The sequence below is a fragment of the Nicotiana sylvestris genome, chromosome 4 (assembly GCF_000393655.2).
Source record: "Nicotiana sylvestris chromosome 4, ASM39365v2, whole genome shotgun sequence".
NCBI classification, from domain to species: Eukaryota; Viridiplantae; Streptophyta; class Magnoliopsida; order Solanales; family Solanaceae; genus Nicotiana; species Nicotiana sylvestris.
Genome location: NC_091060.1, coordinates 133,234,224 through 133,248,840, shown reverse-complemented (window position 1 = coordinate 133,248,840; position 14,617 = coordinate 133,234,224). Strand labels below are relative to the sequence as shown.

The following is a 14,617-nucleotide window of genomic DNA, read 5'->3' as shown; positions in this document are numbered from 1 at the left end:
TGAGCTATTCTTTCACCATTTTCATCTGGGAAGTGAGCTTTTGGGGAGGTTTTTGAGAGGGAATTCAAGAGAAGTTTGAGGAGGTAAGATTCTTGGAACCTAAACTCATTATTGGAGTAATTTATCATTATAAGCATGAAAAATTAAGGAAAATAAGTGGTAATTTGGGGGTTAGGGCTTGACTAATTAGAGACTTTTGAGTGATGATTTGAGGGACCATTTGAGGTCTGATTTTGGTACTTTTGGTATGACTGAACTTGTGAGAGTGTGAGGATTCTGAAAATATAATTTTTACCCCATTCCGAGATGTGCGCCCGAGGGGCGTTTTGGTTATTTTACCTAATTTCGCGTTTTAGCTTAGAATTTTTTTGTAGAATCAGTTACTTGAAGTGTTATTTATATTATGAAATTGAATTGAATAGATTTGGGCCATTTGGAGTCGAATACTCGTGGCAAGAGAGTGGTTTCGGATTGATTTGAGCTGGTTCGAGGTAAGTGTCTTGCCTAACCTTGTGTTGGGGACTTTCCCCTTAGGATTTGGTATATTTGGTAATTGAAATGCCTTGTACGTAAGGTGATGAGTGTGTACTTGTGCGAATTGTTGGAAATCCGGTTTTCATTAAGTAATTACTAGTATGTTTCCTTTCCTGTTTTTATTACTTGCACTATTAAGCATGTTATTAGCTTAGGAAAGCATGTTTAAGTGATTTAGTTGATTTATTTGCTCAAACTGCCTTGCCTGAATTCGGTGCAGCATGCTAGGCTAGAATTACTTATTTGCCTTAATATGAAATTTGCCATTTCTGAATATTTTCCTGTTGCTGCTGTGTATTTACATTGGGACTACGGATGTGGGATTCTGGTAGCTCCCCCCTTGTCTGTTTATTTGGGACTACAGATGTGGAATTTCGGTAGATCCCCCTTGTCTATTTATTTGGGACTATAAATGCGGATTCCAGTAGATCCCCCTGCACAGTTTTATGGAACTACGAGACTGCACCTGGTAGATTCCCCCAGTACTAGGTATTTATATTTGGGACTACAGATCGGGATTTCGGTAAGCTACCGTGCACTGGTAGTTGGACTACGGGACGGGATCCCGGGAGATCCTTCGGATACATATGATGGGCTACGGGACAGTATCCCGGGAGATCCACTGGATAGTTGTAATTGGGACTACAGGACGGTATCCTAGTTGTTGTTCTTTCATTTCTATGTTATTTCTTACTATTGCACTTATTTATACTAATTTATTCGACACTGTTAACCCTTATATTTATTTAACCTCAGTAGGGCCTTGACTTTCCTCGTCACTACCCGACCGAGGTTAGGCTTGGCACTTACTGAGTACCGCTGTGGTGTACTCATGCCCTTTATGCGAATGTTTTTCATGTGTAGATCCAGGTACTTTCACTCAGTATTATCATCCTTGAGGCGAGGCGCTTCTGTAGAGACTTCGAGGTATATCTACCGCGTAGACCGAGAAGTCCCTTTCTATTCTCGCTTTTAAGTATTAGCCCTTTTGTGTTTCTTTTCTTTGTTAGACATTCTGGAGTTAGACACTGTTAGATATTCAAAGGCTTGTGGTTTCATGGGTTTCGAGTTTGGGGACAATGTATTAGTTTTGAGAATTAATATTGTGTATGCCGAGTGACACTTTTAAACGCTGTTTTATTACTCTATTTTCTGTTTTAAATCGTTTTTCTTCTGCAAATTTGTTTATCTTCCGCAACTTAGACTTACCTAGTTGTAGAGACTAGGTGCCGTCATGATGGTTCACGGAGGGCGAATCGGGGTCGTGACATTCGAATATTTCTTTATGTAACGTAAGCCCTAGTGGAAAAGTATTACGTAAGAAGTTTCAAGTTATCAGTGGTATATTGTAGATCAATATTGAGGCCAATCAACAATAGACAAAAGTCACAAAGTATGAGATGAGATTAGGTCGTCATTCTAAAGATGAGCAGTAATGACGAAGCATTAAAGGACTTAATTTATACATATGGAATAAGCAACGAGAGCAAGCTGGGATTTTGTAGCAGACCTCAGCAACAATAAATTAAAGTAAGAGTTATGGCAGTAAATTCATACGGTTGGCTAAACGGACCTATTCGATAAGATATAACAATATTCGTGAATTCAACAAAGTACCGAGCAAAGAACTTCAGTATACTCATAGATGCCCAAAGGGATATCTTATCAAGCTCTACATATAAAGCCTAGAGATTGGGCACATTTACAAGGTCAAAATCGTACAGGCTGCATGATGAAAGGTAGCAACAATTACGAGATTGGAAGGATTCCGACTACAAGTTGTGGTGTGAGAAGGAGGCCCAAGGGGGGAATGCCCTGGACTTTGGACTCATTCACAGAACAGTCTCTTAGATGGAAAGGGAAGTTCTAAAGTATTCGGAAGATATAAGTTATGGAAATGATAAATGCATCAGTCAACATTCGAAGCGAATGTTCCAAAGGGGGGGGGGGATAATGTTACGCCCCATAGTGTTACGTCGATGTTATGCTTTGCAGTAATATATTATGATGAAGTTACCCTCTGCAGTAGTATATTACGATGATAGTACATCCTGCAGTATTACACTACGGTGATGTTACGCTTCGCAGTATTAAGTTACGATAGTATTGCACCCAGCAGTATTACATTACAGTGATGTTACACTTTGCAGTATTATGTTACGATATTGTTGCACCCAGCAGTATTACATTACGGTGATGTTATGCTTTGTAGTATTAAGTTATGATGATATTGCACCTTGTAGTATTGTACGTTGGATTTACAACAACAACAACAACAACAACCCAGTATAATCCCACTAGTGGGGTCTGGGAAGGGTATTGTGTACGCAGACCTTACCCCTACCCTGGGGTAGAGTGGGTGTTTCCAAATAGACCCTCGACATCCTTTCCTCCAAGAATTCCCCACCTTGCTTTTGGGGTGACTCGAACTCACAACCTCTTGCTTGGAAGTGGAGGTTGCTTACCATCAGAGCAACCCTGTCGTAAGGTAATTGACATCAGTCCAAGTAAAATATTATTTGGAGATTATAAGGATTATGCTATTACATAAGTGATGAATAAATTCATAAAAGTGAAAGGGGAAGCAAGTCAAAGAAAATAAATTTTTCGTCCAAGTTTGGCATATTGGGATAAAATACGGTCCGAGCTAAAATACCCGGTATTTATGGACTAGTGGCATACAAGGTACTAATTGCCCATGCTAGAAAGATGTATAAGGTATGTGAAAAATGAGTAATATTTTAAGTAAGTGGGAATAATTCTCAATTTTTCGGGTAATTAATTAATTACCGAGTAGCAGGATATTACCTAATTAATTTATTAATTATTTGTTGGATAAGATTAAAAACACCCTAACCCACCCCATGTGGCAGCAAGCCACTAAGCAGTTATATGACTCATGGTCACATTGGAAAGGTGGCATCTTGACAATTCAATTGCAAGACACCTAATACCTCAACACTTTTAAAACCAAATCATTTTACAATTCTTGAAAAGTGCCAAACGTGAGTTATGCTCCAAAAATCATTAAAGACATTCTTCAAGTCTTTCAAACAAGACTTTTAAAAGTCATTTTCACTCTTTCAAAATCAAGAACGTGAGCTTCTGAGAATTGAAGAAGGAAATAGCATGGTTCTACAATTTCAACAATTATAGAACGTTAATTTCCCAAACAATTCTTAGAATTTTAGCAACGGAGGAATTTTGCGGTTCTAACGAAGTACGGTATAACTTTTTCCAAAGATATCATACATATTTTCTCTACTTCGGGTATGTTACGGCTAAACCCTTATTTCATTTTGCATGATCTTGTCATTACACGATTTTGTTAATGAGCCATAAAGAAAAATTCATATCCCGGAATTTACGTATATTTTGCTAGTTTTGTAAATTGCGTATATTTTTCTAGTTTTGTTAGTTATAATTTTCTCCTTATCGGGACTTCATATTTAGTTGAGTATTTCCTTCTTCCAGTCAAAGGAGTAGAGAATTTACATATATACAGTATTAAAAGTATTTTCATTACCATCGAGGTATAATCGATGGGCAGGCCCCTATTGGGCAACCTCTGATCAGATGGTAAGTTATATACCGAGCCTACTGTTGCCGAGCGCTTATGAGCGAGCCTAGTTGGTCGAGATATAGAGCCTAGTATGGCTGAGCGCCTATGAGCGAGCCTACTACGACAAAGCAGTTATATATATATACCGAGCCTTATAGGGCCGAACAACTATTTTACTTACTATATTGAGAGAGCCGAGTCAGTATCAGCAGGTAAGCATATCTTTAGATTATCTTTGACTTCTAGCTACTTGCAGTTATTATATTATCAGTTCAGTTTCAGCTTTCAGTATATTGCCTTATATACTCGGTACATTATTTCGTACTGACGTCCCTTTTGCCTGGGAATGCTGCATTTCATGCCCGCAGGTCCAGACAGACAGGTCGAGAGCCCTCCAAGTAGTCTATCAGCTCAGCGGAAGATGTTAGTGCGCCCTATTTACTTCGGAGTTGCGTGTTTGGTTAGTATGATTTAGACGTGTATTGTTTGGTATGGCGGGACTCTGTCCCGACCTTTATGACATTTATGTACTCTTAGAGGCTTGTAGACTTATGTCGTGTACGTGAAAGATTGTATGATCTTGTCGGCCTATGTTTTGAATTTATAAATGATCATGTTGGCCTATTAGACTCGTATGTCACGTGTATATGATGATGTAATAAGAAAGATACGTTACGTTGGTACTCGGTTGAGTAAGGTACTGGGTGCCCGTCACGACCCATCGATTTGGGTAGTGACATTTGTAAATCTGAAAAGGTAAAAAAACTGAGGGGAACGAATTGGTGTAAAAAAGTTGCAGGACTCAAAGTTGGAGAAAATGTTGCGCCTCCTAGTTTTGATCAAATATTTGAAAGTGATACTGATCTTTTTGCTCATGAAGAAGAAGAGATGCAGGGTACTCAGAGAAGTGAAATAGTATTTTATTATCTCAAGCTATAAGATTTTTTTGTTGTTATTGTACAAGATCTATTTTTATATTTGAGTTAAATTCGAATTTGCTGGGCTTTGTGAATCCGAAAAGGTAAAAAAACGTAAGAGGAATGAATAGGTATAAAAAAGGTGTAGGACTCAGAGTTGGAGAAAATGTTGTGCCTCCTGGTTTTGATCAAATATTTGAAGGTGATACTCTTTTTCTTCATGAAGAAGAAGAGATGCAGGGCGCACATAGAAGTGAAATAAGTATTTTATTATCTCAAGCTATAAGATTTTTTTGTTGTTATTGTACAAGATCTATTTTTATATTTGAGTTAAATTGGAATTTGCAGGGCCATGTGAATCTAAAAAGGTAAAAAAAAGTGAGAGGAACGAATAGGTGTAAAAAAGTTGAAGGACTCAAAGCTGGAGAAAAGTTGCGCGTCACTTTCTATCATAATAGGGTTGTTGGGCAGCATCATGCCTCATTTACGAGATATTTGGGTATATTGGTTCGTGATCGTAATATGTGCCCATTGCGTGTACACTCATGGGAAGACATTGAAGAATATAAGCTACAACACATGTGGGAAACTATTACGGTAGAGATTTAAAGCATTACTTTCTTGATTTACCTTCTCCATTTCTACTTGTTAATACAATATGTTAACTCAGTTTCTTCTTATTTTTATATCTCTACTGATTTTTAGACGTCCGCAATAAAGCTAAAAGTATTTAACATGACCAAGTTCAAGAAAGATAATTCCATATTTCAGCACTTGAATTTAAGTTTGGCAGAAAGGAAAAAAAAAGGGATATGAATTATGATCTACATATTTTTGATAATTTTATTATATACATTTAAAACTTTCTTGAGTGCTTTTCAACTTTGGCCAAGTGAATTGTTTGTCTTCTTCTCTATGAAGTACACCAATCTATTTCCTCTTATACTAAAGTTGGTACAAATGATCAGTTCTAACACCATGGCAAGCAATTTTAACCTATTACTTTTCATGTTTTCTTTCTTCAAGCTTCGTTCATTCAGGGAACAAGCCTGTTTCAATATTGATGCAGCTTCCGAATAAGACATTATCGCCCCACGCCCGAATAAATTCTCTTGTAATGATCTGTGGCAGCCCAAGATTATTCAAGGTTTTGTGAATTATATCAAGCCATGTGAAATTGATTTATATGTCGTTCAGTGCACAATACACTATTATGTGAAAAATATAGTTGAAAGAAATTCTTGCTCTATTAAAATTGCTTTTTTCTGGTGATTAATTATATGTATGTATCTAAATTATGTAGAATATGGATGTACAATTGTTATATACTTTTCCTTTTCATTTGAAAACATCATGTCCACACTAATGCTATAGCATAGAAGATATACAGTCACCCCCAAAAATTGTTCAGTGAACTTTCGGTACAATTTTTCATTTCATCGTCTAACTCATTGCTCTAATACACACTGTAGTCTGAAGAGTTTAGAGTTCTTGTGATTCTCCTTTGAGAGTGTAAAGCATTGTGTATAGCTTTCAATGAGCACTTATTATTTCTAGCTCACTTACTTAATAGTTAGTATGTTTTTGAGCCGAAGGTCTATATTGGAAACAACTCTCTACCTTCACAAGGTAGGAGTAAAGTCTGCGTACACACTACCCTCCCCAGACCCCACGATGTAGAATAATATGGGATATGTTGTTGTTGTTGTATGCTACTATGCATCTAAACTATGATGTACAAACTAAGAGTAGAAGTTGTAGATGAATGAACAATAGATCCAACAAAGAGAAAGAGAAACAGGTTTCAGTATTTGCTGGTATGCTTCTAAACTAATGATATAAACACGATCATAAAAGTTGGTCTTTTTTTTCCATTTGTCTTTCAAGGGATTACACTGGGCAGTGGCGGAGCCAGGATTTTTATTAAGGGGAGTCAAAATATAAAAAAATAAACTCACCAAGAAGTCAAGGGGTGTCATTATATAGTATATATACATGTTTTTAAAAAACTTACCGAGCTATACAGTGTAATTTTCCGGCGAAGGGGTATCGGTTGACACCTCTTTGGTGCATGTGGCTCCGCCACTGACACTGGGTATGTTGTTGTTGTTGTTGTTGTTGTTGTTTCATATTTAATTATACTTGTTAACTATTGTAGGATAAATTTGACACTGATGACATAAATGATCAACGAGATCATGTCTTGAAACATATGAGAAAGTTGTGGAACAATTGGAGAGGATCGATGCACAAGAATATTAAGTCTAAGCCATTCCGTTATGCTATAAAAGATGTGCCAAAGGGGGTAGGCAAGAGTGATTGGGAATGGCTGGTCAAAGAGCATTTTTTTACTGAAAAATTTAAGGTATGATTTCACAACTATTTATTAACATTGTTGTTATATTAAGTGGCTAACAAGAATTTTGCCGGTATATTGTTAATTTAGGAGACAAGTACAAGAAACTCGGTCAATAGGTCTAAGTTGAGTATGCCTCATCGTACGGGGAAACCAATTAGGGAGATCATTTATGAATTGGTGAATAAATCTTTTAATTCTATTAAGAAACCTCATCTTTGTTACAAAGATTCGTTTCACTTCTTTATTGTAATGTGAAGGGAGGTAAAGATGGTCAGGGGCGTACACAGAATTTTTTGTAAGCGATGTCAAAATTTAGAGAGGCGTACAAATGAAGAGATTACTTTAATAAAATCATACTTTAGAAAAACACAATTCAAATATAGTAGTAGAGTTCTCTCCCACGAACTTTTATTTTTATAAAATGTACTCATAATAGACTCAGTACAAATATAACTTAAAAAAAATCTATATAAGGCAGCAAACATTTACTCAATAGGACGTTGCTTCTTTCAAAAAATTTCAGAAGAATACCAAAATATTAAGAAAAAAGTTGTTAAAACCATGGGGAGTCGAACGTTTGACCACAAGCAGAAACTGGATTGTTTCACCAACGGACCAATATAGTTGTTAACGTCAAGTTGTGCCATTTATTATATTTAGACTATATTTCCTTTTTCAGATTATTTACATATATATTAATAAATAAAAAATTTCGGCCAAGCGGTGTCTTGGCTCAACGTGCCTCCTCCCCTGTAACTATTTTTTTTGAGACTCGTAAGAAGAACAACAAGCTTGTCACACCTGAAACCAGTGAGAAATATGTATGTTTATTGATAAATTTCAATTTATATTATTTATTTATTGTGTTGTATTATTTTAATGAAATAATTTTTTATTTTACAGGATAAAATCAAAGAATTGGTGCAATCTGAATCGTCTCTTACAATCATTGAGGTTGTAGAAAGGTGCTTCGAACCTCAACGAAAGAGTCATGTAGTTAGATTTGGTGATGGGATAACCGCTAAGGAGTTGAAAGGTGGTAACTCCTCTAAAGCTGCATTGTTGGAAAAGCTGAATGCTACTGTAAAAGAAACTGAATCACGGAAAGGACATTTGGAAGGGCTAGAGAGCAAATATGATGAGCTAGGGAGTAAATACGCACAACTTGCAAAGATAGTGTTTGATCAGCTTTCATCACCATCTTCAAGTGATCAATAAATTGAATCATATAACGGGTTAGTACATGAAAATCCTATTTTACTCTATAAAGCGTACCTTTATAGTAACCTAATTTTAGTCCTTTTGGTTTCTTCCACATGCCCTAAGTTAAATTGTCGATTTGTGCTTTTGCACTTTCCTGTTTCTTCCTGTATCTTTTTAATTTGTGATGTATCACCATTAGACGTTGTTAGAAGGGTATTTACTTAGATTGTTCTATGGGAAAAAGAAGAGCCAGTAATTAATAATTTTTCTTTCTTCAGTGAATAGCTTCACATATGAACTCTGTGGAGAAACTAAAATCTCGCCGCATTTTGATTTTATCATCGGTATGATAATTTGTATGAGCTCGTTTTACTGGCAAAATGCCCTCTGCTTTGGATCCTGTTCTACAAAGTGAAAAGTGTCAACAATTATGAAAATAGAAACATAGAGAGAATGAAAGTTGATGCCAGTGAATATTGCATCGAGTAGGCAAAAAAAAAAATCTTCTGCTTAATGCATTTGTTTGATGTCAGGGAATATAAATGTTTGGATGTGAATAACTTGCCAGTAAGCAGATAAGTGGAAACCGTAGGTAGGATAATGCAGAATAAAGGATTATCTGCCCTTTGTTGATAATAATGATGATATGAGTTGAGCTTAAAGAATGAAGTGAGGATTCATATTGTCGATCCCAATTGTTTGGGATTGAGGCGTAGTTGTTGCTATTGTAGTCTCCCAGATCTTTCAAATCAAATATGAGCTGATTATTTATAGTTTTTCCCGTAAGAGTACAAGAATGAAATCACTGGACACAGAGTCTCCGAATTATGAGACAGTGACTAGAAATAAAGCTATAAAACGAGCCTCTCTTCACTTTGTGTTTCTTCATAAGTAAATGAAGTTTGTGTCCTCTAATGAAGGAATTTTAAGTTCTGTGAATCACTATTTAGGACCCTCACTTGATTCTTCAGATTATCTTGCCAGGAAAACTAAGCAAAGCATGAATTAGTTGTGCACGAGAGTCAACCTCCCGAATCTGACCAGTTCTAAAGTTTGCAAACTTTTCCTTTTAAAAGTTGAAGCCTTCAAAATACAGTATCCAGACGAAAATTAAAAAAGGATAAGAAAAGATATAAGCTATATCTTCGGATCCATAACAGTTTGCGCATCAACAGCTCCTATATTTTGGACTGGTGTAACATTAGGTTCAACATATCCCAGCTTTCTTCTCCTTCATAGTTGTTATATCAAAAGCATTAGAACAGCTGAAGTTTTGTGCAGCAGTGCTCTGATTTTTGTGACTTGGTGCATTCTTTTTGCTATTCACTAAATATGGCTGGTAAATAGAAACGTAACTAACATGTATATCATTATTTCTAAAATGTATAATAGGATGTCATGCAAACTGGATGATAATTCTTAGCTCCAATTCTAAAGGTCTAGGTCTTGATGCTTTCTAGCTATTGATGCAGTAAAACCTGCAGAGGCAGTTTATAGGGTCATACTTAAAGTTTGTTACCTGTAATAGTCATACCTCTTCTGTTTCTCTTTAGCTGTATGCTTGAGTTTCAGGTAATTGTACTGGAGGTACTCCACATTTAGAATTAATAGTAAAAATTCGTTTACAAAGTTGGAAAACATCCAACAGTTGAAGAAACTGCTCACTTGTACTATGCTTGTGCGACTATAATTATACTGTAGTTTCAGTCTTTTAGACTGTAGAGCACAAAAGTGACTAAATTACTTGCCACTTTTTGCATAATATATTGATTATATCTGTAGGCTGCTTTGGTTGAGAATTTGTGGTTCTTTCGTTATATAAGAAAGTGTGTGTAACCCCGAGCAAAGGAGCTAATTAAATGAACTCAACTACTACTAAAAAAGGGCTCAGCAGTCAACTTACTTCTCATGAATATGGTTATCTATCTGTGCATTCGATAATTTAGGTGTTATCTGCTCATTTTCTCTCTAACTTGTTCATTTTCTTCTTTAGTTGTTTATTCTTTGTTATTAAACTGGCATAAATTTTTTATTTTAACAGATCAAAAATTTGAAGTCCGAAGAACCTATCCTTGAAGAAAGTGTAGAGCAAGTTGAAGTACAAGATATTTTTGGTTCGTTAGGAATGGTTTAAAGACACTGTCTTATGTACATATATATGCTGCAATTTTACTTTTTTTCCTTTTTAGGAATTATTAAAAATGATAATTAACTCATCTCACTTTATGCTTCCAGTTGTCCCCCGGATGGGATTTATTTTTACTTTTCATTGTTTTAGTAAGATGGGTTTCTTACAATTTGGATTGGTTTCTCGTAAATTAAATAGGATACTTTAGTTCTTTGTATTAACAAGATATCAAGTATTTGGTTTATTTTCCAATGTTGTTAAGCGTGTATGAAAACGTATAAATAATTATTACTATTCATGTAATTTAAATTTTTATTATATTTATTACATTTTCATATTAGCGAAGAAGAATGTGGTCGTTAAAACTCTTTAACGACAGATTTCTCAAATAGATAAATGACTATTAACGAAGAGAGTTTTGGTTGTTAAAAGTAATTATACAATTAACGAAGGGAATATCGGTCGCTAAAAGCACTCGAATTGACTTAATACATTGTTATCATTAAAGACTTTTAACGACCGGATAACAAAATAGCAAGAGGAAAATCCTGTCGCTAAAAGTCATGTTTAACGATCGAAAATAATGTCGACGCTAAAGATCCTCTAATGACCGGATTGTAAACCAGTCGTTAACTTTTAACGACCGGTGACGACCGGATTTTTTCCGGTCGTTATCAACTTTTAACGACCGGAATTGGACTTTGAACGACCAGATTTTCCCTCGCTAAAGCCCCATTTTCTTGTAGTTTCGTGGCGCACTTTCTTTTTAATTTATTTCAAAAAAGAATATTATCTTTTTATAATTAGAAATAATTTAACTTTGAAATTCTCATTTTACCTTTAATGAAATGATTTATATTCATACAAAATCTACGACGTGTTTTGGATCATAAATTTTAAAAATTATCCTTTTTGGATCCTTTTTTTCTTAAAATCTACGACGTATTTTGGATCTTTTTTTTATTAAATTTTGTGTCTAGTCAAATAGTGTCACATAAATTGAGACTAATGGAGTAATATATGTCCCGTCACGATAAGCAACTCCAAGATCCACCGTCCCTGGTAACTTTCATCTAAAGTCGTGCATACTAAATTGCAGCTATTATATCAAGATTATGGTACTGAGCTTACATTTCTTAGGACAAATCTAATACCGTGTTTGCATAATCTATACGTCATGCGCGAGCTACATGCTTTTTAGAAACCAAGGCTTCTTATTAAGATACTATTAAATGTCTATTTAACATTGATCTTTTTGAGATACTTCTAAGTTAATTATTACTTTATTTGATACTAAAGAACTTGAAAAATTACGTCAAAACTTCTTGGGAAGAGCTTCGAACACATGCAAGCAAGAAGCTAGTGCGGTCATTGCCCACTAGCTTATTTATCTTTCATAGGATATTTATATCAAATTAAATGATTTAATCAATTATAGTGAGAATACATATCACTTCAGTACAATACTAAGTGAATAGACATTTTTATTTCATATACTCTATGTCTTTCAATCATTAGTTGAATATATGTAATTAGTATACATTTTGCGATAATATTCCTTCATCCTCCATGATAATTTAAGTTATGGTGTAGCATACCAATGTTGAATTAGTTAGTGGAATATAAATGAGAACTAGCTGCTCATTAAAGCTACATATGAAGCCCCTACTGTCACATATTCATGCACCTCATCACCTATATATACCTCCAACACTTCACTCCGTAGCTATCTCAATTCACAATCCAACCCAAAATCTAATTATTATCTTTAAACGTTTCTCAAATATGGGTTCCTTTATCCACTTCTTATTCTTGTTTTCCTCAGCTTTATCCATTTTACTTGTGGCACAAGAAACTTGCTTTCACTGTATCAACCACCTCCAATGGGATCTTACGTACCATAATGGTGCCTTGTTAGAAAGAGAGCTAAAATTATCCATTCTTTGGTACGGAAAATTCTCACCACCCCAAAAATCAATTATTCTGGATTTTCTCCAATCCTTGAATTCTGCAAATAAAATGGGGTCACTTAAAACACCCACTGTTTCAAAATGGTGGCAAACCATTCACTGATGAAAATTGTTCCATTGGAAAAAACCTAAAGAAATCCCAGATATCTGAGTTGGCTCATTTAAGCTCAAAAAAAGGTGAATTAACCTTGGTCCTAACAGCCCAAGATGTTGTAGTTGAAGGCTTCTGCATGAGCAATTGCGGGTATCACGGGTCGGGTCAAGGCAAAAAATCTGTTTTCATATGGGTGGGTAACTCGGTGACTCAGTGCCCCGGTCAATGTGCGTGGCCATTTCACCAACCAATTTATGGACCACAGGACAAGCCATTGGGTGCACCAAATGGAGACGTGGGTGCGGATGGCATGATTGTAAATACAGCGAGTCTTTTGGCCGGAGTTGTAACGAACCCATACGGGAACGGCTACTACCAGGGCCTGGCTGAAGCGCCCTTAGAGGCAGCTTCGGCTTGCGCCGGGTTTTATGGTAGAGGGGCTTATCCAGGTTATGCAGGTGAGCTGCTTGTGGATTCGATAAGTGGTGCAAGCTATAATGCGCATGGTACAAACGGAAGGAAGTATTTGTTGCCTGGGCTTTTTGATCCAAATAAATCAGCTTGCTCAACTATTGTCTAGAATAATACATATACTTCTGCTAGAAGATGGAGCACTTCAAATGTTTACTTTTAGTTATGTAAATTTTGTTTATATGTAGTTTAAACATTTACTTTGAGGAAAATGTAATTTTCGTCCCGTATATTGTTCTTTTAGTTTATATATTTAGTTTTATCTATCTATTATTACTCCTTTCAATCAATTTTATTTGTTCACTATATTAGAAATATATTTTTAATTTTCATTTTAGCAAATTAAGAGAAAGACAGTTTTTTCCTTCTTATTTTACTCTTATTATTAAATTTTCACAATTAGCTACTCCCGCTGGTCCAAAATAAGTGATCATTTTAAGGAAATACAAACTTCTAGAGAAAAAAAAGTTGTATTGACTAAATTAATTTTAATTAATTGTTATCTTATAAGGGCAAATTTTGGAAAAATAAATTAATTCCTTCTTGATTATGTACGTAGACACTTATTTTAGATCAAAATAAAAAGGTAAATTGGTCGTTTATTGTGGACCATAGGGAGTAATAATTTTTCAAATTTAGGGATTTGGTCCAACCTCAATTAAATTGACTAACCATTAACGCTTCCGTTAAGTGTTACTTTTACTTTTAATTAAGGGAAATGTTTAAGTTTCATTTTCTAGAGAAATAGAAGTATACTATTACTACATGATTACCTCTTTGAAACCAACATCCGGGAGTAGAATAATGAGTCGTTATTGTAAGTAGTTCTATTTTGTAAAGGACAAGATATTCCTAGTTTTGATAAACTAATTTCCAATGTATTAAGGTCGAAAAATAGAGGTCTCCTATAGAGGTCTTCTTCAGTCACTCCATATCCCTTTTTAACGCAGCTGGGCCTTTATTAATGGTAAAAATAGGAGGAAAAAACATATTTAGCCAATATTTAAGAAAGTTTTACAGAGCCCTAGCAATAATAAGTAATTAACAAAAATGGCAGCTATAACTATATTTCTAGCACAAACCTATAACGCTGGAACAATCATTCTCACATCTTTCGCTCCCTCATTTAATGTATTACCTCAAGATGCTCTCATTTCTCCTTCACTAACTGCTTTTAAATCTAATTGTTATACTTATAATATATTAACTTTAATAATACATTGTGTTGTATAATTATTAAGTACATGATGAATAGTAATGTTATATATGAATATACATTACTAGTATATATTCATAGTATCTTAATGGTATATATATGATATACATATACAAACTACATATAAAATACTATCATGTATGACGTATTTATGATATACACT

General features: G+C 35.0%; 1 protein-coding gene and 1 pseudogene across 1 annotated transcript; both read left to right on the top strand.

The window, feature by feature from the left end:
* The first annotated feature begins 3,657 nt into the window (after positions 1 to 3,657).
* Positions 3,658 to 10,780, top strand: LOC104229874 (uncharacterized). Its single transcript, XM_009782592.2, has 7 exons — positions 3,658 to 3,804; positions 4,465 to 4,556; positions 5,362 to 5,610; positions 6,040 to 6,160; positions 7,172 to 7,378; positions 8,276 to 8,607; positions 10,617 to 10,780. The coding sequence occupies exons 3-6, from the start codon at positions 5,489 to 5,491 to the stop codon at positions 8,588 to 8,590; spliced, it is 765 nt and encodes a 254-aa protein (XP_009780894.1). The 5' UTR covers positions 3,658 to 3,804; positions 4,465 to 4,556; positions 5,362 to 5,488; the 3' UTR covers positions 8,591 to 8,607; positions 10,617 to 10,780.
* A 1,642-nt stretch (positions 10,781 to 12,422) lies between these two features.
* Positions 12,423 to 13,468, top strand: LOC104229876 (protein PHOSPHATE-INDUCED 1-like; annotated as a pseudogene).
* The last annotated feature ends 1,149 nt before the right edge of the window (positions 13,469 to 14,617 follow it).